Here is a 26903-nt window from a genome sequence, read left to right as displayed (position 1 = left end):
TCGCCTATTTTATTCTTGATATTGGTCATTTGAGTCTTCTCTCCTTTTTCCCTTTATCAGTCTTGCTAGATGTTCGTCAATTTTTTAAATTAAAAAATCCCAAAGCTTTTGGTTTGATTTTACCTATTGCTTCTGTTTTCAACTTCACTGAATTCTGTTATCTTTATTAAATCTTGCTTCTGCTTTTTGTTTTGTTCTTTTTCTAATTTCTTGAGGTAGGGGCTGAGATTATTGCCATCTTTCTTCTTTTCTCATGTAAGCATTTAGGGCTATAAATTTCCTCTAAGCATATGCTTTTTATTTTCACTCAGTTTCATTTTCCTTTATACTTCCTTTTAATCTATGGATTATTTAGAAGTATGTTCTTTAATTTCCAAGTGGCTGGAGATTTACTTGTTATCTTTTTGTTACTGATGTCTAGTTTGATTTCATTATAATCAGAGAACATATTTTGTATTATTTCAAGTTCTTTTAAAGTTAAGGTTTGTTTTATGACTGAAGATAACCTCTATTCTGATGAGTATCTCATGCACATTTGAAAATAATGTGTATTCTGCTGTTGTTGGGTGTCAGTTAGAAACTGCTGGTGGACAGTCATTCAGTACTTCTGTACCCTTGCTGGTGTTTTGTTTAGTGGCTCTATGAATTATTGAGAGATGGATGTTGAAGACCCCAACCTTAATTGTAAATCTTTCAATCTGTCCTTCCAGTTCTGGCAGATTTTGCTTCTACTGTTTGAATCTCTGTTATTTGGTGCATACATGTTTAAGATTGTCATGTCTTCTTAGTGAATTGAACCTCTTTATGCCTGTTGTGGTGGAGGAAGAGAAGCATGACTTTTTTCATGGTTTCTGCCTTGAGAAGAGGCAGGTGTTGTTAAAATATTTCTGTCATGTTGGCTAAAGAGAGTCCGTTGGCTAAAGACTGTATTTTGTCGGTGCCTATTGATGTTTTCAGGTTGCAGGCTTTTATAGCACCCAGGCCAGGTAATACAGGAGGAAAGTAAAAAAGCCTGGGAACTCACAGCACTTCCTTGGGTCTGGAGGTCTCTAGCCTGTCTGCCTTTTTTTTTGCACCTTTCAGAGTCTTCTGGTAGATGAGTTAATGTATTTTATCCAGGTAATTTTTGGTTGTGATTAGCAGGAAAAATAAAATAAAATGTGTGTACTCCATCTTATCTGGGACTGAAAGTTTGTATTTGTGAATCTTTAAATCTTCAAAGAGTAATTCTATTATCAAATCCTCTAGTCTGGCCAGTTCCGTTATAAGTACACCAGTTTGTGGTGAATGAGAATATGGGGGGATAGGAGGAGTACTGATAGTTGATTTTTTTTATTAAAAAAACCAAACCTTCCTAAATATGAAAGCAAAAAGAACAAATTATATAAATAAGTGAGGAAGTACAAGTGAACTAATTTTTTGTGGACTAGCATTCACCAAAACTGTTTCATATTTATAACCAAGTAAAGCCAATATTTTTTTCTTCTTCTTTTAACCACATATCTGTATCTAGGTAGTGGGTTTCCACAGTTTTTGACTGTGGTTCCCTAAGACAGGCCAACAGATCCCTTGGGTCTATCTCTTTATCTCTACTTTTCAATGGAAAAAATAACTAGGTATACCAATAGACGATTACCCTGTAAGTACTGTTGGGTATGGATGATTCACAGTATCATTCTTGAAAAATTATAGGTAAATATGAATCACTACATACTAGAGAGTAAAGCAAGCAACCTAAAACAAACTAAAATTGATAGTGATGAAGTCTAATGATAACTTATAATGAAAATAAACAGCCACTGAAAACTATAGGTTACTTTTTAAAAAATCCCAATGATGTATCAATAGAGCATTCCTCCTGAAAACCACAGAAAACTGGATCACCTACACTTGTGCTTGTGCGATATGAACATGATTGCACTGTCAGGGCTGCATAGATACCAGGCTGATATGGTTTGGCTGTGACCCCACCCAAATCTCATCTTGAGTTGTAGTTCCCATAATTCCCACATATGGTGGGAGGGACCCAGTGGGAGGTAATTGAAGCATGGGGGCAGTTACCTCCATGATGTTCTTGTGATAGTGAGTTCTCATAAGATTTGATGGTTTTATAAGGGGCTTTCCCCTCCCCTTCACTCTTGGCTGTCACCATGTGAAGAAAGACATATTTGCTTCCCCTTCTGCCATGCTTGTAAGTTTCCTGAGGCCTCCCTAGCCCTGTGGAACTGTGAGTCAATTAAATCTCTTTCCTTTATAATTACCGAGTCCTGGGTATGTCTTTATTAGCAGTGTGAGAATGAACTAATACAGTAAATTGGTACCAGTAGAGTGGGGTGCTGCTATAAGGATACCCAAAAATGCAGAACTGACTTTGGAACTGGGTAACAGGCAGAGGTTGGAACAGTTTAGAAGACTCGGAAGAAGACAGGAAAATGTGGGAAAGTTTGGAACTTCTTAGACACTTGTTGAATGGCTTTGACCAAAATGCTGATAGTGATATGTACAATGAAGTCCAGGCTGAGGTAGTCTCCCATGAAGAAGAGAAACTTGTGGGGAACTGGAGCAAAGGTGACTCTTGCTGTGCTTTAGCAAAGAGACTGGTGGCATTTTTCCCCGGCCCTAGAGATCTGTGGAGCTTTGAACTTGAGAGAGATGATTTAGGGTATCTGGTGAAAAAAATTTCTCAGAGCAAAGTGTTCTAGAGGAAGCAGACCATAAAAATTTGGCAAAGTTACAGCCTGACAATGCAGTAGAAAAGAAAAACCCATTTTCTGGGGAGAAATTCAAGCCTGCTGCAGAAATTTGCATGAGTAACAAGGAGCCGAACGTTAATCACCAAAACAATGGGGAAAATGTCTCCAGGTGATGTCAGAGACCTTAATGGCAGCCCCTCATGTCACAAGCTGGGAGGCTTAGGAGGAAAAAATTGTTTTGTGGGCCAGGTCCAGGATCCCTCTGCTGTGTGCAGCCTAGGGACTTGGTGCCCTGCATCCCAGCCACTCCAGTCATGGCTAAAAGGGGCCAAGGTATAGCTTGGGCCATGGCTTCAGAGGGTGCAAGCCCCAAGCCTTGGTAGCTTCCATGTGGTGTTGAGCCTGCATGTGCACAGAAGTCAAGAATTGAGGTTTGGGAACCTCTGCCCGTATTTCAGAGGATGTATGGAAATGCCTGGGTGTCTAGGCAGAAGTTTGCTGCAGGGGTGGAGCCCTCATTGAGAACCTCTGCTAGGGCAGTGCAGAAGGGAAATGTGGGTTCAGAGTGCCCACACAAAGTCTCCACTGGGGCACTGCCTAGTAGAGCTATGAGAAGAGGGCCACCATCCTACAGACCCCAGAATGGTAGATCTACCAACAGCTTGCACTGTGCTCCTGGAAAAGCTGCAGGCACTCAATGCCAGTCCATGAAAGCAGTCAGGAGGGGGGCTGTACCCTGCAAAGCCACAGGGGCAGAGTTGCCCAAGGCTGTGGGACCCCACCTCTTGCAACAGTGTGACCTAAATGTGAGACATGGAGTCAAAGGAGATCATTTTGGAGCTTTAAGATTTGACTGCCCTGCTGGATTTCAGACTTGCACGTGGCCTGTTGCCCCTTTGTTTTGGCCAATTTCTCCCATTTGGAATGGGTGTATTTACCTAATGCCTGTGCCCCCATTTTATCTAGGCAGTAACTAACTTGCTTTTCATTCTACAGGGTCTTAGGCAGAAGGGACTTGCCTTGTCTCAGATAAGACTTTGGACTTGGACTTTTGAGTTAATACTGGAATGAGTTAAGACTTTGGGGGACTGTTGGGAAGTTCTGTTTTGAAATGTGAGGACATGAAATTTGGGAGGGGCTAAGGGCGTAATGATATGGTTTGGCTGTGTTCCCACCCAAATCTCATCTTGAATTATAGTTCCCACAATCCCCATGTATTATGGGAGGGACCCGGTGGGAGGTAATTGAATCATGGCAGCAGTTACCTCCATGCTGTTCTCATGATAGTGATTTATCATGAGAGCTGATGGCTTTATAAGGGGCTTCCCCTCTCCCGCTTTGCTCTGCGCTTTTCCTTGCTGTCGCCATGTGAAGAAGGATGTGTTTGCTTCCTCTTCTGCCATGATTGTAAGTTTCCTGAGGCCTCCCCAGTCCTGTAGAACTGTGAGTCAATTAAACCTCTTTCCTTTATAAATTACCCAGTCTTGAGTATGTCCTTATAGCAGTATAAGAATGAACTAAAACACAGGCATACTGAAAAAATACTAAATTAGAATATTCAATACATTCTATGAATGTATTATTTTATGATTATTCAATTTGTAACCTTCTAAACTCATTTAGTAGGTTACTAGTAAGCAATATCTAGTCACAAGTGAAAATGGAAGTTTGTGATGTGTTACTTGCCCATAAGAATCAAAGAAAGTACTGTCACTTCTGGGTCAGACGTCAGTCATCAGAGCCCTTTGCCAAGGATGGCCCATACTTTGGGAATCACTGCTGTAGGGAAGCAGCCCACTGGGAAACACTTTTCATAGTACAGACTGTTCCCATGTAGGGCTTTGCAAATGCTACTATGAAACATTTTAGAAATAATAAAGTCATCCATAGGAATCAGAGAATATACAAATGAATATGATAATATTTAGTGTACTGTTGTACTCTAACATGTCTAAATGTACCTTGATTGGGAGAAACATCATGTCATTCTGTAATACAGCTGTCTTCTGGGTGAATAAAGTCAAAACAGAGAGAAATTGGTTGTTATAAACAAGTGACGGCTTAGAGGTGGCTTCTTTGCCACTAAAATAACTGATCTCTTCTTTGAATTACTTTTATCCTGAAAGAATGCAGCTAAGTCAGGCAGCCGTTAGACAAATCAACCTTTATTACTGCAGGTAAATTTAATTATGAATGTTTATATGTTAATAATATCACAGTTTTTCCATTGCTGTGATAATAATAGCTCTGTCTTCCCTAACAGATGATAAAATCCTTATGAGCAGATATGGCTTTAGTCACACAAAGGTGTGAATTTTGGAGTCAGGATGCTTGGACTCATTTCTAAACTCTGCTATTTTCTAGCTCTTTAAGGTAAATTCTGTGTTCCAGTTCCTTTGAGTTCTGCAGAATAGAAATAATGATATCAACCTCATAGGATCATTTTGAAGATTCCAAGAGATACTGTATTTAAGTGCTTAGCATTGGAGCTTAGTAAGTAATCAGTAAATGTTAGCTATTAGTAATATTAGCAGTGGAAATATTATAGGGATACCTCCTGTTACTGTGCTTCAATTTATTCTTTGAAGATTGCAATTTTTACAAATGGAAGGTACTGGCAATCTTGTGCTGAATGAGTCCACTGGTACCATTTTTCCGATAGCATGTGCTCATTTCGTGTCTCTGTATCATATTTTGGTGATTCTCACAATATTTAAAACTTTTTCATTATTATTATATCTGTTATGGTGATCTGTGATCAGTGATCATTGATGTTACTACTGTAATTATTTTGGGGTGCCATGAACAACAGTACACTAAATAACACATTTTCAATATAGATGAAACAGCCTTATAGTGGAAGATGATGCCATCTAGGACTTTCATAGCTAGAGAGGAGAAGTCAATGCCTGGCTTCAAAGCTTCAAAAGACAGGCTGACACAGAAGAAAACAGAAGAAAGTTTAAGTGGTCTGGATAGAAGATCAAAACCAGCCACAACATTCCCTTACACCAAAGCCTAATCCAGGGCAAGGCCCTAACTCTCTTCAATTCTATGAAGGCTGAGAGAGGTAAGGAAGCTGCAGAAGCAAAGTTGGAAGCTAGCAGAGGTTGGTTCATGAGGATTAAAGAAAGAAGCCATGTAAGACAACAGACTTAATAAATGTTGTGTCTGTTTTTACTGTTCTCCCAATGGGCTGTTCTCCGATCTCTTTTCCTCTCCTCAGGCTTCTCTATTCCCTGAGAAACAACAGTATTAAAATTAGGCCAATTAATTAACCCTACGATGGCCTCTAGGTGTTCAAGTGAAAGGAAGAGTCACATGTCTCTCACTTGAAATCAAAGCTAGAAATGATTAAGTTTAGTGAGGAAGGCATGTCAAAAGCCAAGATATACTGAAAGCAAGGCCTCCAACATAAAAATGATAGGAAAACGAAACAGCCTTATTGCTGATAGGGAGAAAGTTTGAGTGGTCTGGATAGAAGATCAAACCAGCCATAACATTCCCTTAAACCAAAGCCTAATCCAGATCAAGGCCCTAACTCTCTTCAACTCTATGAAGGATCAGAGAGGTAAGGAAGCTACAGAAGAAAAGCTGGAAGCTAGCAGAGGCTGGTTTATGAGGTTTAAGGAAAGAAGGCATCTCCATAACAAAAAAAGTGCAAGGTGAAGTAACAAGTGCTGATGGAGAAGCTGCAGCAAGTTATCCGGAAGATCTAGCTAAGATCATTGATGAAGGTGGCTACACTAAACAATAGAATTTTCAATACAGATGAAATGCCTTGCAGTGGAAGAAGATGCCATCTAGGACTTTCATAGCTTGAGAGAAGTCAATGCCTAGCTTCAAACCATAAAACAGGCTGACTCTCTTGTTAGGGGCTAATGGAGCTGATGACTTTAACTTGAAGCCAATGCTCATTTACCATTCTGAAAATCCTAGGGCCCTTGAGAACGATGCTAAATTAACTCTGCCTGTACTTTATAAATGAAACAACAAAGCCTGGAAAACAGCACATTTATTTATAGCATGGTTTTCTGAATATTTTAAGCCCATCATTGGAACCTACTGCTCAGAAAGAAAAGATTCCTTTCAAAATTACTGCTCATTGACAATGTACCTGGTCAACCAAGACCTCTGTTGGAGATGTACAAGGTTAATGTTGTTTTCATGTTTGCTAATATATCAGCCATTCAGCTGCCCATGGATCAAGGAGTAATTTCAAATTTCAAGTCTTATTATTTAAGAAATACATTTTGTAAGGCTATAGCTGCCATAGATAGTGATTCCTCTGATGGATCTGGGCAAAGTAAATTGAAAACCTTGTCGAAAGAATTCACTATTCTAGATGCCATTAAGAACATTTGTGATTCACAGGAGGAGGTCAAAATATCAAGATTAACAAGAATTTAGAAGAAATTGAATCCAACCCTCCTGCACGACTTTGAGGGGTTCAAAACTTTAGTGGAGGAAGTCACTGCAAATGTTGTGGAAATAACAAGAGAACTAGAATTGGAAGTAGAGCCTGACCCCAAGTTTGAATGAAGTTCTACTGTGGATATAATGCTGTTGAACAGCATCTCATGCTGCTAATAGATATTTTGTGAAAGGAAGAGTAAATTGATGGAGCAAACTTTGTCATTTTGTTTTAAGATATTGTCATAACCACCCCAACTTTCAGCTACCACCACCCTGATTAGTCAGCAGACATCAACATTGAGGCAAAACCCTCCACCAGCAAAAATAATAATAATAATAACTTGCTGAAGGCTCACATAATCATTAGCATATTTTAGCAATATTTCCTAATTAAGTTATGTACATTGTTTTTTAGACATAATGCTATTGTGCACTTAGCAGACTACAGTATAGTATAAACATAACTATTATATGCACAGGGAACCTAAAAAATCTTGTGTGACTTGCTTTATTGTAATATTCACTTTATTGTGGTTGTCTGGAACTGAACATGCATTATCTCTGAGATATGCCTGTATTAGTCTTTGTATATACCACTGCACTTAGACTGGGCTTTACACATGGTTGCCACTATACAACTGTTGTTAGGTTTCTGTTAAATTATGCTATTTTTTGAGGGGCAATATAGTATGCTAAGAGCCAGAGTGCAAATGTTCAAATCCTAGCTCTACCACATAACTACCTAATTAATCCATGTGCCTCAGCTTTCTAGTCTGTAAAATGAGGGTAACACCAGCAACTGAGCTTCCTCACAGCATTATAAGATTTAAATAAGATAGTATTTGTAAAGTAATCAGAATAGCATTTTCATAATGTTTATTTACTTGCTAAATTTAAAAAAAATAAAAATGTTTTTTAACAGTTCTACCCCTCTTCCTTCCATCAAAAAAAGCCACAAAACCTCACAAATTGGCCAGAGTGGCTGAAAGTACTTATGAGACATAAAACAATTGAATGTTTACAGTTATATCCTAAAAAAACAAAGACAGGCCACCTAAATGTTTGAATGTCATGAAAGGAATTATCCAGATTTTTGAACACCTACTAAAAGTCTGTTTTTAATCATCCAAAATTACATCAGTATTCAGTTTATGAAAGTATACCTACATACTGCTTGAATCTATAATCCAATTTTACTTGTTCTGGCATCTCAGCATGCAGACTTAAAATAAATGACTATTGTTATTATCACTATTATTTTTGGAGACAGTGTCTCACTCTGTCACCCAGGCTGGGGTGCAGTGGTGCAAACATGGCTCACTGTAGCCTAGACCTTCCAGGGTCCAGTGATTCTCCTGCCTTAGCCCCGCAAGTAGCTGGGACTATAGGTGCATGCTACCACATCCAGCTAATTTTTGTATTTTTTGTAGAGATGGGGTTTTGACATGTTGTCCAGGTTGGTCTCAAACTCCTGAGCTGAGGCAATCCACCCGCCTTGGCCTCCCAAAGTGCTGGGATTACAGGCATGAGCCACCGTGCTCGGCCTAAGTAATTATTTTGTATATGAATTTAGTTTAGCAGCTTTAATGTGAGAGCAAGTTGTCATATGCACATCATATTGGCGAAAAATAAGTCCTACAAGATTTAAAGATGAGATTCAGAATAATTCAGTTATTCTTTAAAGACTTTTCTTACCACATCTGAATTTTACACACACACACACACACACACACACACACACACACACACACACACACACCACACACACACCACACACAAAAACTTCTGTCTGCCTTTTCTTCATGTACTCTCAGGTTAGATGAGGGCTTTGGCAGCTAACAGCTTCCACATTTTCAGACAGAATCAGTAAGTAGGTAAAATAAAGTTATGCTCTTTTGAAAAATGTCATAACATGCTTGGCTGATGGGCATATTGGAACCTTTGTAATGAGATGGCAGGGAAAGGAAGCAAGCAAGAACTAGCTGGAACTGAAGTTTTCAGCTGGAGTGAAGGAGGTAGGGTAGGGGATGTAAGGCAGCTAATCCTCTTGCATTGTTGGCCCCTGTGGGGTTGACCTAGGAGATGGAGGGGGCTATGTTTGCAGGTTGAAGACACTGAGAAAGCCACTGAAGTTCCTGTCAAATTTACTCACTCACTCATTAATTCACTTACTCATAACATTTTTATTGAGAGCTTATAAGATACTACATTTGTACTAGGTGCTGAAATACAGTACTGAACAAAATGGAGAAATTGTCCCTGCTTATCATCATGAACACAGGCATACCTGTCCTACCATGTACAGGAGAGAAAGACACTAGGCAGATGTTCACATAAATATATAATTAAAAATCCCAACAAAGGTTTTGAAGAAAAACTACTGGATGATAAGAGAAAATAGGAGAACTGATTTAGTTCAGAGGGTAGTGGTCAGGGAAGATGTCCTTGTGATTTCAGGTTTAGATAGGCAGGAATTCTTGGGAGAAAAAAGAGATAAAAGCATTCTCAGCAGCAGGAATAGCATGTTGAAAAGGAAAGTGGTGGCAAAGAGCTGGTCAACGACTAGGGTAGCTACAGCACAGCGAATAATTTCCTTTTAAATACGTTTAAGAAAAATATATATAAACTAGAATATCAGATATATGGAATTAATAAAAATGTATTTTATAATCCCATACACTTCTAAGTCTTCATTATAGGATAATGAGTTGAACCCTGAAGCCAAACAATATTTGTCTTGCTTTGTGTATTTTTATTGGGACGTTTTCCACAACAGAACAGTGAAGATTATACTCTAGGTGTGCTTATAAGGAACACTATATGCATGCATGCACACACCCCTTTACTTTGCTGTTTAAGGGGATTTAATGATGATATTATCTTGCTATTAAATTCATACTAAATTTTCTCTAACTTTTAACTTAAAATCTTTAGATTACATAGAGCTAGTATTACGGCAGAGATAGAAGCCTATGAAATGCACTACTCAATCTTCATAGTCCTCTTCCACTTAAGTCCTATTCCATTAAACATGGCCATGTTATCCAAAGGAGTAATTGGCAAAAATGAAGATTAGTGGTTCATCATGAAAGCGATTAGATTACAGATTGATACTGACATTGTGTTTTCAGGAAAATTTAACATAAGAAAAAAGCCTTTCATTTTTAAATAAGCATGTATAAACAGGTAAAAATAAAACAGAAATTCCTGTGAAATATAAAAAGCTATTATTTAAGTGTTATGTTGTTTTGTCTCCAAGGTCCAAGCATTGTTAACTATAAAATTCTGTTGTCCCAGCAATAGATCAAGCTAAATAACTATTTGTGTTTTATAACAGCGGCAGCTCAGTATGTTTCCCCTAACTTAACAAATAGTAACATGAAGCAAAAGACAATTTTGGATAGAAATCAATCCAGGCACTGAAAACATTATCAACATCATCATACAAGGCCACATGTTTTTTCAAGTCAAGCCTTTCAAAATGCACTCATTTATTCATTAAAGCACAAATTCCTCTGTATATGGAATGTGTACCACGCACAAAGCAACAGGATAGAGTGCGTAAAGACCCCTGGAGTAGGTGATTTGGTTCTAGTCCTGACAACAGTACTTATATTTTTTTTTGCAAAACAGCTTTTGTAAATCATTTCTGAGTTTGAGTTTTGTTATTTGCAAATAGGGTTGCTGTGAAGTTCAAAAGACATATCAAATGTGGAAACTTCCTTGCTAACTGTGAAAGCACTAAATAAGTGCAAGGTGAGATCCTCAAGGGAACTCAAGAGCCTAGTAAAAACCCCGCCAATTAGAGTTCTCTCTTTTACAACATTGGTTATAGATATCCAATATGCACTTAGGGGTTAGCGATTATTTTGCTTCTTCTAAACCTGAGAACAGAGTTAGGAAGTACCCAGCCTTCTACTCTGGAATTGGTGTATCAGCATTATAGGGGAAGATCTCCCCCAAAGTTAACGATATTCCTTACTCTGTGCTGGTCCTCTGTCAAAAATTAGTTGAGATAGATGTCAACTATCTGGGAAATACCATGTTACAGATTCAAGACATATAATAAAAACAGGAGGCAAAAGTGGACTCTGATTTCTTTCTTAGAATAAATTTCTAGAAGTGAAGTTAGTAGACCAGATTCTTGATATACATAACTAAACAATGTCCTTCAGAAAGGTGGTAACAATTTATACTCCTCAAAAATATTCGCAATATTCCTGATTACCAATTTGGCTCACCTTTTACTGTCTTCCCTAATTTAATACTTCATAATTCACAAGACTTAACTACTTTCCTTCCGCACACAGTATAACATCTGTCAGGATACGCATGACAGAATGGAACAGGCTGAGTATTTAAATGTGCCTTCAATGACTCACTACTCTCAGGATAAATCCAAACTTTTAATAATTTGTACACTCTGAGTCAAAGTGATGGTCTATTCTTCCTTCTCTAGGTTCATCTCTCACTACCAACTACCCTCTCGAATAGGCCATCTGTCCCTCATCTTCAAACTTTTGTTCAGGGTATTACTTATGACTGGAACACCAGATTCTAGAGGAAGCTCAGTGCTCATACAGCTCTCCTGAATAGTGGTAATAACAAAAGTGGTCCCCTTTCAAACGACTAAGAGTACTGATTTCAGGCTGACTCTGAATGTCTGTGGAAAAAATAATAATTCAATCCATCAGTCATTTAATGGAGCAGATTCTGATACAGGCACTAGTGTCTTAGAAAGAGACTTTTGAGAGTATGTAACTGGGGAGAAGGGAGGGTAAAGAATGAGGCACCTAGGAGTGCTAATAACACTATAGTCCAAAAAAATTTTTTTTACACTCTAGTTTTATGGAAGAGCTATAGAATAAGTAGATGATTTAAGAGATTTGCTCAGAGAAACAACTCAATTGTAAGTTATTAAATCTTTCACATTTTGAATGCCTAGATAGTATACCTTCTGCAGCAGGGGCAGATTAAAATTTTTTTGATATTTTAAGCATTAAGCACAATCATTCAAATTACTTAAAAACTTGCAGTCCATGTTTTTCAAGGGCTCCTAATAAGAAGCTATAGTTCCAGCGACACAACAAACTCCTTTTAACCAAAATGGTTTAACATGCATAATTTTGTGGATTAAATGTTCTTGCTAACATGATTCTCAGCTTCCACACGGCCATTATCCCAGTTTCTCATCATCCATATGGCCTGGACTTAATAGCCCTGCTTCTGATCTCTCAAATGATGCTCTGCACTAAAGAGATCCAACAGGCCGATTTGATCACGCAAGTTCCCGGTTCAAAATTATTCAATAGCTCTTTATTACTGCAGGAAAGAAACTAAGTACTTTATCATACAATTCCTCATCTAACCTTTACCTATGACTCCAGGCCCATCTACTGTCCCTTCCTCATGCCATTTCCTCCAATTGTTAATAAACCAGCAATTATAAGCCACACGAAATCCTTGGAACATGCCACATTCTCACACATGTGTGGCGCACCTGCATATGCCTTCGCACTAAAATACTGCTTCTCATATTTTATTCTTCATTCAAATGCTCCCCACTCTGAAGCCTTTTCTCACTTCCCCTAAAGAGTAAGGCTCTATTTCTCCTATGTTCCTCTTATACTTTCTGCACCCACCCTCACAACAGTTAAGTTATACTGGGACTCTCAGCATGTCTTTCTCCCCATATAATGGTGTGTCACGTCTTCCCATTTTACCTCTAGCCCTACTCTCCATGTCTAGCAAATAATAGATGGTCATTTTTAAATGGAATCATGACTATATTAAAATTATATCTTTAATGTTGAATTTTATAGCTATCTGTGCATTGCATAGTATCACACTGATGATTAATCAGCTATTCATTATTGTTCTCCATCAATTTTGTGCATATTAAGTTACCCCATTAAAATCCAACTTGCTACAACTATGAACTCATTGAACACATAAACTTAAGAAAAAAATCAATTACCCATCACTTTTTAAGGGCATAAACTTTAAAGTTAGGCTCTTTTGCGAAAATCTAGTAAAAGGATAAAAATAACCTAGACTTTACCCAAAAAAGTCACTTGCCAGTCTTCCAATAAAAGCTGTATTGAAGAGTCTTTGAAATTTTACTTACATGGTATAGTGTGGTCTCTGGCACAGGAGTGCCCATGATGTCTTGTCTCAGTGCATCCATTTGTAAACTAGGTAGCAATGAATAGTGAGTTGGGCTATTACTCTTATCACCCTTCTTTTTTGACTTCTTCCCTGTGTCCTTTTTGCTGTTTCTCTGAAACATGTATTCTTCTTGAGCAATCTTTTCATTGCTCATATACCGAAGTAGAGAGTTTTCTATATAAAAAGAGATAAATACACCAATGTAAATACACAAATACCCCAAATTTACCATTCTTTCTCAATTGTGCTATTATTAGGTTGGCGCAAAAGTAATTGCAGTTTTTCCCATTACTTTTAATCGCAAGAACCGCAATTACTTTTGCCCCAATCTAATATATTTCATTTCAGAACTTTAGCTGGATTTACCTTATAAAATATGTAGTTAAATACAGTATATCTTAATTATTTGGTATGATAAGACAATAAAAAATAGACAGTCGATAGATTATTTCTCCAAGTTTTAGCTTTGGACCAACTACATTAGAATCACCTCTGGAACTTGAATCAGAAATTCTAGGTGTGTGGCTTATAAAATTTGTAACAATCTCCCTCATGGGGATTTTGCCAAAGCCCAATAACAAACACCGGCCCGTGGCATGCAAGGTAGCATGCTTGGAGAAGTTAAGGCCCACATTAAGAACCAATAGTCAGGAAATTTAGTTCAGGAATTCTATGCTTAAATTGGTAGTCAGCTCTTAGTACTTCACATGGTTCCCCTCCCCATCAACAAAAGTCACTAAAATATGAAGTCCCAAAACAGTGACTCTGAGATAGCATGTGATAAGCATTTCTCTTTTATACTTTTCTTGATTTATTCTATAGAACAAATGAGATTAGAAATTGAAGATTGGAAAATGGAATGAATACACAGATATAAAGGAATCTGTCAATGTTCCTGTATTTATCAACATTTTCAGAAATGCTCACTCCATAAAACAAGTATTAAGAAGACTAATGAATCAGATATTCATGCTTGCTTGTCCATATGGTCTGCGGATCTGTGCAGTAATAAAATAAATTCTGTATACTGGCTAGAAATAACAAGAAAACGGGTCAAACATATCATGAAGGAAGCTTAGTGAACTTACACTCTATGAATAGTTTTTTGTTTTGATTTGTTTTATTTTCCACCTACGACCTTACGGCTCTCTACTTCAGAAAGTCAAAGTAGCAGCATGACCCACTGGGCCCACCATACCCACACTTGATCAAATCCTATTTAGTAGGGAAACTTTCAGTTGCTCTCTATTGCTCATCTCTATAGCAGGATAAGTGAACATATAAACTCACTTTTGGTAGATCCTTCAAGAGTAGCCCACCCCCATGTAAGATGTAAGAAGATAACTCTGAGCAGCAAACAGAACAGGAAAAAAAAGCACGTTTTTTTTTTTTCTATTTCTACATGGTTTTTGTTAGAAGTCACTGGCCCAGTTTCCAATAGCTTTTAACCCATGTGCTTCAATGCTCATTTTGAGGTTGATTCCATACAAAATTGGTGAGGTTGCATTGCAGACCGATGAGGACTGATGATAAACTCTTCCTATTCACCTAACTTAATTATTTTATGCAGTTTCACACTTCTGACCTTGTGTTCCAAATATTACCTTTCAAATAATAATCAGATATTTACTTTTAACACCGTACTTATGTACCTGGAACCCCTTAGAAGGCATTCAGAGACAATATCTGTTTAATAATGGGTCAAGATAGTCAAATGTTGGTCTTACTTGGTTTCGTTGTACAATAAAGTCAATGATAGAATAAGTTTTCCACTGAAGCCATAACAATCTATTTACAGAACATTTAAATTTCCTTATTGTTCAAACAACCCAGCCTACACTGAAATTCTAGAACACTTACCTCTTCTACTATCTCTCTTCATCTTATTTGGATCTTCATAGTCCCCCACCCAATTATATTCCACTGGCATAGATATAGGTCGTAGCTTGCCTAAACACAGAGAACAAAGTTCACATCACATTGTTTTTCTTCCCCATGTCTGCTCAAACTTACACTGATTTTTAGCTAAAGTCTACCAAACACACTCACTCTTATGCAACATTATAGTTGGCATTTGCGTAGATGGAGAAAATGTGTTTTGAGCCAGAAGGTGAAATTGCCTATTGGCCAGGTAATAAAGCAACCTTAAGGTACTTTTTATAAATAATAATGAATAGCCTAGGTTAGCTCTCTTAGGAACCCCAGACTTTAAGGGTATAGTTTTTTTTTTTTTACAAAGAAGATAATCATATAAGTGATTTTACTCAGTAACTGGATCTCTATCTTATTTCCTAACGTCCAAGTGTCTATATCTTGATAGCCAACCTCCAAGATGGTAGCTCTCTGTGTTTAACCTGACTACCAGACATTAACCCACTGTTTCAAGTTGGAACACCACAAGGATAACTTTTTATCTTCGCTGCTTCCCATCTCCTATCACCATACATTTTGGACACCACCATGCCTCAAAAATATGGTTAGATTCTCTTTCATGTCCTACAGCTGAGTCTGCTTCTAAGCATCTCTTTTGCTACAGTGAGCCTGTCCAGTATATAGATCCAAGTAATCACTGCTTTGGTTTGTTCCACTTCCCCCTGGGTCTGTATCCTTACTAAACAGCATTTTAATTCAGCAAGGAGAACTCATGGCAAAGACTTCAAGAATAACTTTTATTTTGGTGAGGCTGCAGTATATTATTTCTGTTCCACTTGAAATTCCTGAAGCCTAAAACAGCCAAATAAAATAATTCAAAAGTTTTAACAGGATACCTCGCAAAATGCCTGGCATGAAATAGTTGCTTAATAAATTTCTAGTGAATGAAAAGCAGAGACTCACACAGGACTGGATCATACAAATAATAATGGTTATTATGATTCTGATAATATTACAAACATTTATATGTCATTTGCCATATACCACATACTAAGAGTTTCATAAGTATTAAATTGTTTACTCCTGATAATTCAGAGAACTATACTATCATTATCCTCATTTTAACTGATGAGGAAACTAAGGTTATATAACTTGCCCAAGGACATATACCTGGTAAGTACATAGTATCAGGATTCAAACCCAGGCACTCACACTTACTTCTCTCATAATTCTTGGTGACTTCAATATTCACCCTCTGAGAGTCTGGCCTTTCAGTTTCTTGAGGTTCTCTCTCACACTCATTCCTGTGGTCATATGCTTAGTCTCATCAGCAAAGGCTGCAATCCCTTTAAATATCCAGCTTACGAACTACCACCTTTTGTATTTCTAGCACACTACCTACAGTACTCCAAGTCCAACAATTCTTCCTCCTTTAATCTATTAATACCTGTCATACCACTTTTCAGTATCTGTCAGTCACCTTCTGTCCCTGCAACTTCCCTCCTTGCCCAGCTAAATTTTATGATTATTAAAATCACTCAATGTGCTTTAAAAAATTCTGTTAGGAGAATTCTAATTCTGTTCTTAAGGAAAAAGTATCAATCTTATGGCTTTTTATTGTGAACACTGATACAGTTTAGTCTGTTTTGCTAAGCTCTTTTAAAATCTGAAGATTAACTAGACATGATAAAATTATTAACGAGCCAAAAATGTAATATTTATTTAATGGCTTCCTTTCAAGGTATGCAAACAACTTTGTAAATGATCACCTAATATTCCAAATTCTCCAACAGTATATCTCTGCTCTTTTACACAGAGGGAATTTGAGTGAGATGATCTGAGGCAGGATAGGTAGTCAAGGAAGTAAACATGTCCTCACATGGCGACCATACAGTTAACACAATAAGCCCCAGCACTCACACTGTAGTCCAGCTCATTCAAACACAGCTATCTACAGTAAGGAATTTCCCCTGCAGGGAGCACATGCATTTTGATTACACCTGTCCTCAGACTGACCCTTTGTTCATTATAATAGTAAACAACACACCCCTGGATAGAGATTTAAGATGCTAATGAGACATGCAATGTATGAACAAGTATGTACAGCTACTGTGCATGTGCACCCAGAGGACAACCAAGAATATGCTTAATAGCAACACCTCTTCCCACTCCTTTATGAATAATTATGTAAGACTCTCATAAAGGGAGTCTCCCTAGTGCCAGTCTTGGTGGTCTCATCCTTAGGAGCAGCTCGCCCTGAATCCTCTCTCAGGGTGTACTGTCTATTCTGCACCTAACTTTCATAATATTCTTCGTCCTTTGCAATAAATTGCTCTATACTATATCTCCTTTGCTGTGTGTCTCTTGTTTAAATTCTTTTAAGCTAAGAAGAACCGAGGTCTCACAACAGCCATCTATAGATCCAGGTCAATATTCTGCCCATCGAAAGTAGGGTAAAGGTTTGAGGGAAGGTCTCCTTTTGTTACGTCTATTCCCACCACTTTGCACAATCAGTCCTCCAGATTTTCAATGTTATGAAGGCTGTATTTTCAAAATATCTACAATTTATTTCTTTAGGATCTGGTTTTAGAAATAAACTCTACTTCAGCATGGGCACTGAAACTGAAGCAATTAACAGCTCTAGCACTGTTTTTACATGTCATCAAAAAATCTTTTGAAAAGTGAAAATCCAATAAATAAGCAGTTGTTTCACTTGCTCTATATGTTATATATATTAAAAAGCTAGTTAGATATTTTTTGAAAATTGGTTGTTTGGAGTCAAACATATGTCCACAAAAACAAGAAGAAACATACTTCACACACAGAATATGAAATACATAATTGTATTCATTATATTTTGCGTCATCTCTGAAATTCTAATGGAGCTAAGTCATTGAAGCATGTAATTAAGCCCTTGATATGTCTGGTTGTATAATTAGCCATAGAAACAATTATGCAGAAGATTTTTAACACTGACTTTTCCGGGGGCGACTTTTTTTTAACAGAATTATACTGTATATTACTAATACACAATTGAAGGAAAATAAACTAAATTAGAAAAAAACCGAAAGAAAAAGCCTTAGTGAAATTTACTTTTGGAGAACATCAAGGTTTTGCTTTTATTAGTTATAAAACCATAGATTCAGCAATGCAAATAAAAATAAGTATTTTAAAAAATAAAGTATATTATTGATTTAGGTAGAACAAATAATGTTGCTTATAAGTATTGATTTTTAATTGTGCTGAAATACTGAAGTTGACTTAATAAAGCAGTTAAACCAACAACATAAGGTAACATTCTTGTATAAATAGCAGTCCATGGCAGATTGAAAAATACACCATGGCTTAAATTATTTCTAATTCCAAATATACAGATCATTGATTACAGCTTGAAAATATGTTTGCTACTGCATGTATACAGCAGCATTTTAATTTCACAGGACAGCAAAGTTCAAATGGAAAGATAAATTTATGATTCAATGTTTTAATGCTGTTGGTAAAAAACCAAGTGAAACAGAACACCAAAGGCAAGAGTACTATAAGCATTATAGACTTAAATCAAATATATGCTATTATTAATCCATGCAAAGTATTTTTATACTCATATGACTTTTTAAGGCTTTAATACAAATGGATTGGTTTAATAAAATTAAATACATCTGACCCATTCCTGTGTAAATGAACATAAATAAAACATAAATCTCTGAAAAGTAATCTGGAAAAGTTTAAGACATGTCTTTACATAGTAATACTTATATTGGTTTTTGAAGTTGTAAAGTTAAGATTACTAATTCACGATAAGAATAATAACAGCAAAGAATATAATCTAGAAAACGAGGATTAGGGCCCATTTATTTTTGCTGACCACTTCTTAATTTTTTATTCCTTTAAGTATAAAGCATGTATTAATTGCAGAGTTCATTTGGCACCCTATCATAAGCCTTGTGATACCACTGTGCTAGTGCCTCATAATATAACCATTATTTTATTTGGCTTTTAATATCTGTTGCACATCTAGAGTTTTTTAATTGGTGTCTCCATAGAGGCAGGAATTTTGTGCTGTATTTATTCCTGTATTCTAATAAATGTGGTAAAGGTAAAAGATAAATATTTTTATAGAGGCACACAGAAAAAAAGATAACTATTTTTTTGATTTTGTCTGAATTTTATTATGATATTGATGGCAAGTAGGTTTTTAAGAATTATGGACTATATTCAGCGCAATTAAGCAAATGGAACACAAAATACAATTTTAAGAATATAGACAATGATGAAGTGTTGTATAATGATATATCCTAATTACTGTATTTTAATACAAAATTGCTATGCTTTAATGCTAGTGTACAACATTGCTTGAAAATAAACTAATTTTTACCTCAGATAAGCATTTTAGGTGATATCACAAATGCTACAATCCCCTTTGGCAGAGTTAACTGCTCACTCTACTGGGCTCCCTAAGCTTTTTCCTAGTGCCTTTAGCATATATACAATACTTATTATACTGTATTGTGACATTAGGGAGATCTCAAATTACTGGGTTGCTCATTGGATCCTATTCCCTCCGACCTACCTAAGGGCATGCCTTGAGCAATCCTCCCTTCTTTCTCCTGCATCATCAACTTTTCTCTTTCTACTCAGTCATTCCCATTAGCATATAAACATGCTGTAATTTCTCCAATCGTTTTTTAAAAAGTAACTCTCCTCACCCCACAAACCTCTACCCAGCTACCACCTTATTTTTTGTTTCTCTTTACAGAAAACCTTGTAGAAAGCTTCTTTATATTTGTAGCCCCCAATTCTTCTCCTCCTCTCTTGAATCTTCTCCGATTAAGCTCTTGTCCCCACTATTCCACCAAAACTGCTATTGTCAAGGTTTTTAGGGCCTCCATGTTGCTAAATCCAATACACAATTCACAGAGTCCTTGACTTTTCTGATGTATCTGTAGCATTAGCACCGAGTACTACTCCTTCCTTGAAACACTTTCCTTACCCGGCACCCTAGGACTCTGTCTTCTGATTTTCCTCTCTTCTTATCATAAATTCACATGCATCCTTCAGAGCTAAGCAAAAATGTCATTTCCTTAGGGATACAATCCTTGGCCTCTCATTCTAGGTCAGGATTCTCTGTGTTTGTCTCATTTCCTCTCAAAGTTCTTCTTTGTAGCATGACAATTATAGTCACGTAAGTATTTATTAACTTAGTTACTTGAATTCTGTCACGCTTCTAGACTGTAAACTTCATGGGAGAAGACAGACTTTTCTACTGTCTACTGTGGTATCTCCCACACTTAGTGCAGTACCTTAAACACAGTAACCGCTCAATATTTAACTCATTGCTTGTTAAGAAAGTAAATAGGGGACTTTCCTCAGACACTAGACCAAAAAGGATCCAAGCTATATCATTAGTTTCTATTTTCATAGTTTCTTTCCCTTTCCTTCCTTCTAATTTTCCATTTCCTTCTTTTCCTCCCTCTTCCTTCCTTCTAAGGCAAGTATGTTACCCTCACCAATACTCTTCATTTTTCTGACAAACTGAGCTTTACAGAACTGTTTGCCAATGAAGTCAGAACTAGTTCTGTCTCTTGATTTCTTATCTACATACATTCCCATGTTGTCTGTTGAAACACCACTGAATTGCTGCCTTTTTCATTTGTATCGCTTTTAAAAACTCTCTAAAAGCATGCTAAAGTCATTAAGTTTCAGAGTAATAAACAGCACCTGAGAAGCAATCTTCTCTTACAGTTGTCAAAGGTTTAAAAAAATTTTCAAAGAAATTTCTCCATAAGTCTGACATGCCCTTTAATGTTCACAAAAAAGCTTTCTCTAGAGTCTCAGAAAAAGTATACATATATACACATCTGTTCTGAATATTTTAGCCAATATTTTGATGAAAATGAGTATAGTAAGTATAGTTAAGCTATATGCTTGCCACATACACCCATCAAAAACCCCACATACCAGACAGAAAAATTACTTTCAGATGGCTGACTGAATTTCTAGGAAAACATCCTGGGGTTATTTAAGGTAGAGAATCACACATTTAAAGAGGAAGTAAAACTGAATTAAATGGAAAGTCAGTAATTTTTAAAGGATAATGGTAACATATCTGGATCCAGTAAAATAAGAATGAACGATCTGATCTTTATAGCCATATTTTAAAAGTTTCATTTCTGGATAAAAGAGGCTGAAGAAATTAGTTTGTAAACATTTCAATGTGAGGATTATTTAAGGATTACGTTTAATGACTTATAAATAATACAAATCAAATATAAACTTTGTATTGATTAATTTAAAATCTTTTCAGTTTCATTGATGCAGAACAAAACCAGTTAAAATCTCATTTCCAAAATAACCCCATAAAAAAAGTGGGCAAAGGACATGAACAGACACTTTTCAAAAGAAGACATACATGCTGCCAACAATCATATGGAAAAAAGCTCAACATCGCTAATCATTAGGGAAATGCAAATCAAAACCACAATGAGACATCATCTCACACCTGTCAGAATGGCTATTACCAAAAAGTAAAAAAAAGAAAGACAGATGTTGGTGAGGTTGTGGAAAAAAAGAAAAAAGGAACTCTTATACACTGTTGGTGGAGTATAAACTGGTTCAGCCATTGTGGAAGACAGTGTGGCAATTCCTCAAAGACCTAAAGACAGAAATACTATTTGACCCAGCAATCCTATTACTGGGTATATACCCACAGGAATAGAAGTCATTCTATTATAAAGACATATGCATGTGTATGTTCACTGCAGCACTATTCACAATAGCAAAGACATGGAATCAACATAAATGTCCATCAATGATAGACTAGATAAAGAAAATGTGGCACATATAAACCATGGAATACTATGTGGTCATAAAAAAGAACAAGATCATGTTGTTTGCAGGGACATGGATGGAGCTGGAGGCCATTATGCTCAGCAAACTAACACAGAAACAGAAAACCAAATACTGCATATTCTCACTTATAAGTGGGAGCTAAATGATGAGAACACATGGATACACAGAGGGGAACAACATACACTGGAGCCTTTCGGAGGGTGGAAGGTGGGAGGAGGGAGAGGATCAAGAAAAACAACTAACGGGTACTAGTCTAAACACCTGAGGATAAAATAATCTGTACAACTAACCCCATGACACAGGTTTACCTATGTAACAATCCCACACTTGTACCCCTAAACTTAAAGTTAAAAAAATCATTTCCAAGAATAAGCTCCATTGTGGTTGTGTATTTTCCTACTGCTTTCTAAAAGTGATATATACTTTAAATGGGGAATAACATGAAAGAATTGCTAAAGGAGAAAACACTGAACTGCGTCAAAAAATTATGCGGCACTTTTAACACTTAATTCCAAGGCTAATTATATTTTGAACCAAATTACCTTTTGTAAGTATTCCACCACAAGAGGGAACAAGCTATACATACACATTGGAGTTTGGAAATCTGTTGAAATAGCTGAAATAGTTGAAATATTGTCTCTGTTCATAGAGACAATTTCTCTACATTAGAGGGGTGTGGGAGGAATGAGAAAGGATTTAGATGATTTAAATTACTGTTTAAGTGGCAAAAGAGTTCTGGGTACTCTGAAGGCTCTGGTTGGTATAAAATGAGCTAGGCTAAAATACTTGTCTCTTTGCTGTGCTCAGCACTGATATAAATGTGAACAAGAAAGATGACACAGGCATGTACATATTATTGGTTAAAAGCATGCAGTTCTCAAGTTAAAGAACTGCAAATTAAAGCAGTCTAGTTTTAAAAATTTTAGTAAAGCAGTGTGTCTTGCAAATCCTATCAGCATATGGAAGAGAGTCACTCTCATGAAAAGTAAAAAAAGATAATAAGGTAACTAGTTGAACATTCTTATTTGAAAATAAATGACATCTTGTAATAACTTTACAATTCCTTTCACCTATTTTTCTGAGACCATTACTTGTTAGTGAAGCCAGCAAGAAAGGTAGAGATGAAAAACTTAAGACAGACCAAAGTGTTTTTTTTTGTAATGGAAACATCACTTTTATTGACAATGTAGGACCATAATGGACACATTCACAGAACAAAAATAAGACAATTAGAAGACAATGGAGTGTAAAAGTACAGCACACAGGTTAATACTCTTCACCCTCATCCTCCCCCTGATTTCACAGATAATCTGATTTCACAGATATTCAGTGAAAAAAAACTAAAGAAGTTTCAGGGTAATAAACAGTTAGAGTCAGTCCATGAATACAGACTTTCAAGTTCCTATCCCAGACCTCTTTTCACTACATCAAATTGCCTCAGTGATGTATCATTCAAGACCATTACATTAGACAAAAATCCAATTAATTTTTCTTCAAAAATTTAATGGCATGTATGATTACTGGTATTTTTTTGTTTGTTTAAGTGTCCTCACAGCCAGTTTGCAACTCTTGCAAAATACTAAGGCTATGTGAAGAACTAATAGAGGACTACAGCATAAACTGTGGATGCAACTTTTTGTCTGTGGTCCAATACCTTAACAATGATGGCAAATAAATTGGTATGACATGATGTGTTGCTTATAAAACAATGCTAAGTTGTCATATGTACATTTTTAAATGGCTGTATACTGTTTTAATTATTTGCTCTAATGTCTCCAGTCATTATTCAGTGTGTAATTTTTACTTATCTCTTTTTGAACACTGAATATTACACCTGACATTTTCTATCCCCAAGGATCTATTTCTTCCATGACTTCTGGCAAATTGTTTTCCAGTGATAGTAGTAATTCCACAAGTGGCTTGAAGTATAGAACACCATGTAATGATCTTTCTAGATAGTTTTTCTTACTTTAGTTTGAACTTTCATCATAAATAAGATTTACTCTAGAAAGTAGTTTACATATGGCTTTTCTACAAGATAAGAATGAAGAATGAAGATGACATTCAATAATCCAACTGCTGGGCAGGCTTAAATATTGAGAACAGAGGTTGTTCTATATGCTTATCTGTAAGTCAGCTGTTAGGAACTTAAGACAAAAAGAAATCGTATCATTGGTAGTTGGGTCTTTAAGAAGAGCTGCAAAAGTCTTTTACAATATTTTCCAAAATACATTCCATAAAACATTAGTTCCATTGGGAAGCTGGTAAGTATTATGTGACCAAAAAAGGGATTTAATGTACAAGCACATTTGGGAAACAGTAAATTAACCCAAATTCAACAAAACTTTCAAAGATGTAGTATGTGAATGTGAATTTATTAATCTCCAAGAGGGGCCTAAAATATGTAAAACTTCCCAATCTTATTTAACCATATAACCTCTTTCTTCCATAGGCTATCTTTCAGAACTAGTGATCTGAAGAACGTACTTAGGAAATCGCGGGATTACTTAAGTCATATTGTGATCTGAAAGCTAACATGAATAGCCCTATTTAAAGTTTACCTAGCTACCATTTATTATAGTTTTTTTTTTTCTCATGGGGGAAAATGTATTCGGATTTCGACTAGGGATAAACGTATTGTCTCCTGCTCCAGGGGATGTCATGATTAGATTATCTATTGTAGAACAGGCTAGGTAATCCCTGACGCTAACAACCTTAAATGAATACTTCTGCGCTCACAACCTTAAATGAATACTTCTGTCCAGAGAATATACTAACTGTGAATAAATGTTGGTATATCTTTCCAGGGCAGTAACTTCCCAGGTTCTTTCAATTAAAAAAATATAAGGCAATCACCTCTGTGCCATACAAGGTCTCTGACTTTGATTTTCTAGTATCTGCTTCTGTATTCAATTTATTTGTAAATTGATTCTTAAGTTAGCCAGGGTTTCTCAGACATTTCAGGCCAGATCATTCTTGTTGGGTGCTGTCCTGAGCACTGCAGGATGTTTAGTAGCATCTTTGGTCTCTACCCATTAGATGCCAGTAGCAACTTTCCACCACAAATGTGACAACAAAATTGTCCCCGGAAATTACCAAATGTCCCCTGGGGGACAATACTGAACCCAGAGAATCACTGAGTGAGACTGTTTCTCTTCTTGGCTTTCCCATTCTGTTTATAAGGGAACACTATTTCATCTAGTTCATATCTTTTCGATTAATTCATCTGAAGAGGTATTTTTCCCCCCTCATAGTTGCATCAGCTATATTGATTTGGTTTGCTAATACTATTTTATCTACATATGAATACCATCGAACTTTATTAAAAGTGATTTTTCTTTTTCTTAAATTATACTTTAAGTTTTGGGATACATGTGCAGAATGCGCAGGTTTGTTACACAGGTATGCACGTGCCATGGTGGTTTGCTGCACCCATCAACCCATCATCTACATTAGGTATTTCTCCTAATGCTATCCCTCCCCTAGTCCCCCAACCTCCAAAAGGCCCCGGTGTGTGATGTTCCCCTCCCTGTGTCCATGTGTTTTCATTGTTCAACTCCCACTTATGAATGAGAACCTGCGGTGTTTGGTTTTCTGTTCCTGTGTTAGTTTGCTGAGAATGATGGTTTCCAGCTTTATCCATGTCCCTGCAAAGGACATAAACTCATTTTTTTTTTTGAGACAGAGTCTTGCTCTGTTGCCCAGGCTGGAGTGCAACGGTCTCGGCTCACTGCAACCTCCGCTTCCCAGGTTGAAGTGATTTTCCTGTCTCAGTCTCCCAAGTAACTGGGATTACAGGCACATCCTGCCACACCTGGCTAATTTTTTCTATTTTTAGTAGAGACAGGGTTTCACCATGTTGCCCAGGCTGGTCTCCAACTCCTGAGCTCAAGCAATCCACCCGCCTCTGCCTCCCAAAGTATTGTGATTACAGGCGTGAGCCCCTGTGCCCAGCAAACTCATCCTTTTTTATGGTTGCATAGTATTCCATGATGTGTATGTGCCACATTTTCCTTATCCAGTCTATCATTGATGGGCATTTGGGTTGGTTCCAAGTCTTTGCTATTGGGCATAGTGCTGCAATAAACATATGTGTGCATGTGTCTTTATAACAGAATGATTTATTATCCTTTGGGTATATACCCAGTAATGGGATTGCTGGGTCAAATGCTATTTCTGGTTCTAGATCCTTGAAGAATTGCCACACTGTCTTCCACAATGGTTGAACTAATTTACAGGCCCACCAACAGTGTCAAAGTGTTCCTATTTCTCCACATCCTCTCCAGCATCTGTTGTTTCCTGACTTTTTAATGATTTCCATTCTAACAGGCATGAGATGGTATCTCACCGTGGTTTTGATTTGCATTTCTCTAATGACCAGTGATGATGAGCTTTTTTTCATATGTTTGTCAGCCACATAAATGTCTTCTTTTGAGAAGTGTCTGTTCATGTCCTTTGCCCACTTTTTGATGGGGTTGTTTTCTTGTACATTTGTTTAATTAAGTTCCTTGTAGATTCTGGATATTAGCCCTTTGTCAGATGGATAGATTGCAAAAATTTTCTCCCATTCTGTAGGTTGCCTGTTCACTCTGATGATAGTTTCTTTTCCTGTCAGAAGCTCTTTAGTTCAGTTAGATCCCATTTGTCTATTTTGGCTTTTGTTGCCATTGCTTTTGGTGTTTTAGTCATGAAGTCTTTGCCCATACCTATGTCCTGAATGGTACTGCCTAGGTTTTCTTCTAGGGTTTTTATGGTTTTAGGTCTTACGTTTAAGTGTTTAATCCATCTTGAGTTAATTTTTCTATAAGGTGTAAGGAAGGGGTCCACTTTCAGTTTTCTGCATATGGCTAGCCAGTTTTCACAGCACCATTTATTAAATAGGAAATCCTTTCCCCATTGCTTGTT

General features: G+C 36.8%; 1 protein-coding gene across 8 annotated transcripts in view; it reads right to left on the bottom strand.

Annotated features, from left to right (window-relative positions):
• CNKSR2 (connector enhancer of kinase suppressor of Ras 2) overlaps positions 1-26903 on the bottom strand; it is a 280333-nt gene that overhangs the window by 77713 nt on the left and 175717 nt on the right. For 4 of the 8 annotated variants that reach the window (XM_004063901.4, XM_019019643.4, XM_031005997.3 and 1 more), the window contains 2 exons: positions 15138-15227; positions 13237-13451 (listed from right to left, as the gene is read on the bottom strand). In XM_004063901.4, the coding sequence (XP_004063949.1) occupies positions 13237-13451; positions 15138-15227 (305 nt within the window). The remainder of the gene's footprint in view (positions 1-13236; positions 13452-15137; positions 15228-26903) is intronic. The other 4 variants (XM_004063902.4, XM_019019644.4, XM_031005998.3 and 1 more) reach the window with 1 other exon arrangement.

This window comes from Gorilla gorilla, chromosome X (genome assembly GCF_029281585.2).
Source record: "Gorilla gorilla gorilla isolate KB3781 chromosome X, NHGRI_mGorGor1-v2.1_pri, whole genome shotgun sequence".
Lineage (NCBI taxonomy): Eukaryota > Metazoa > Chordata > Mammalia > Primates > Hominidae > Gorilla > Gorilla gorilla.
This window is presented reverse-complemented; position numbering and strand designations above follow the sequence as displayed.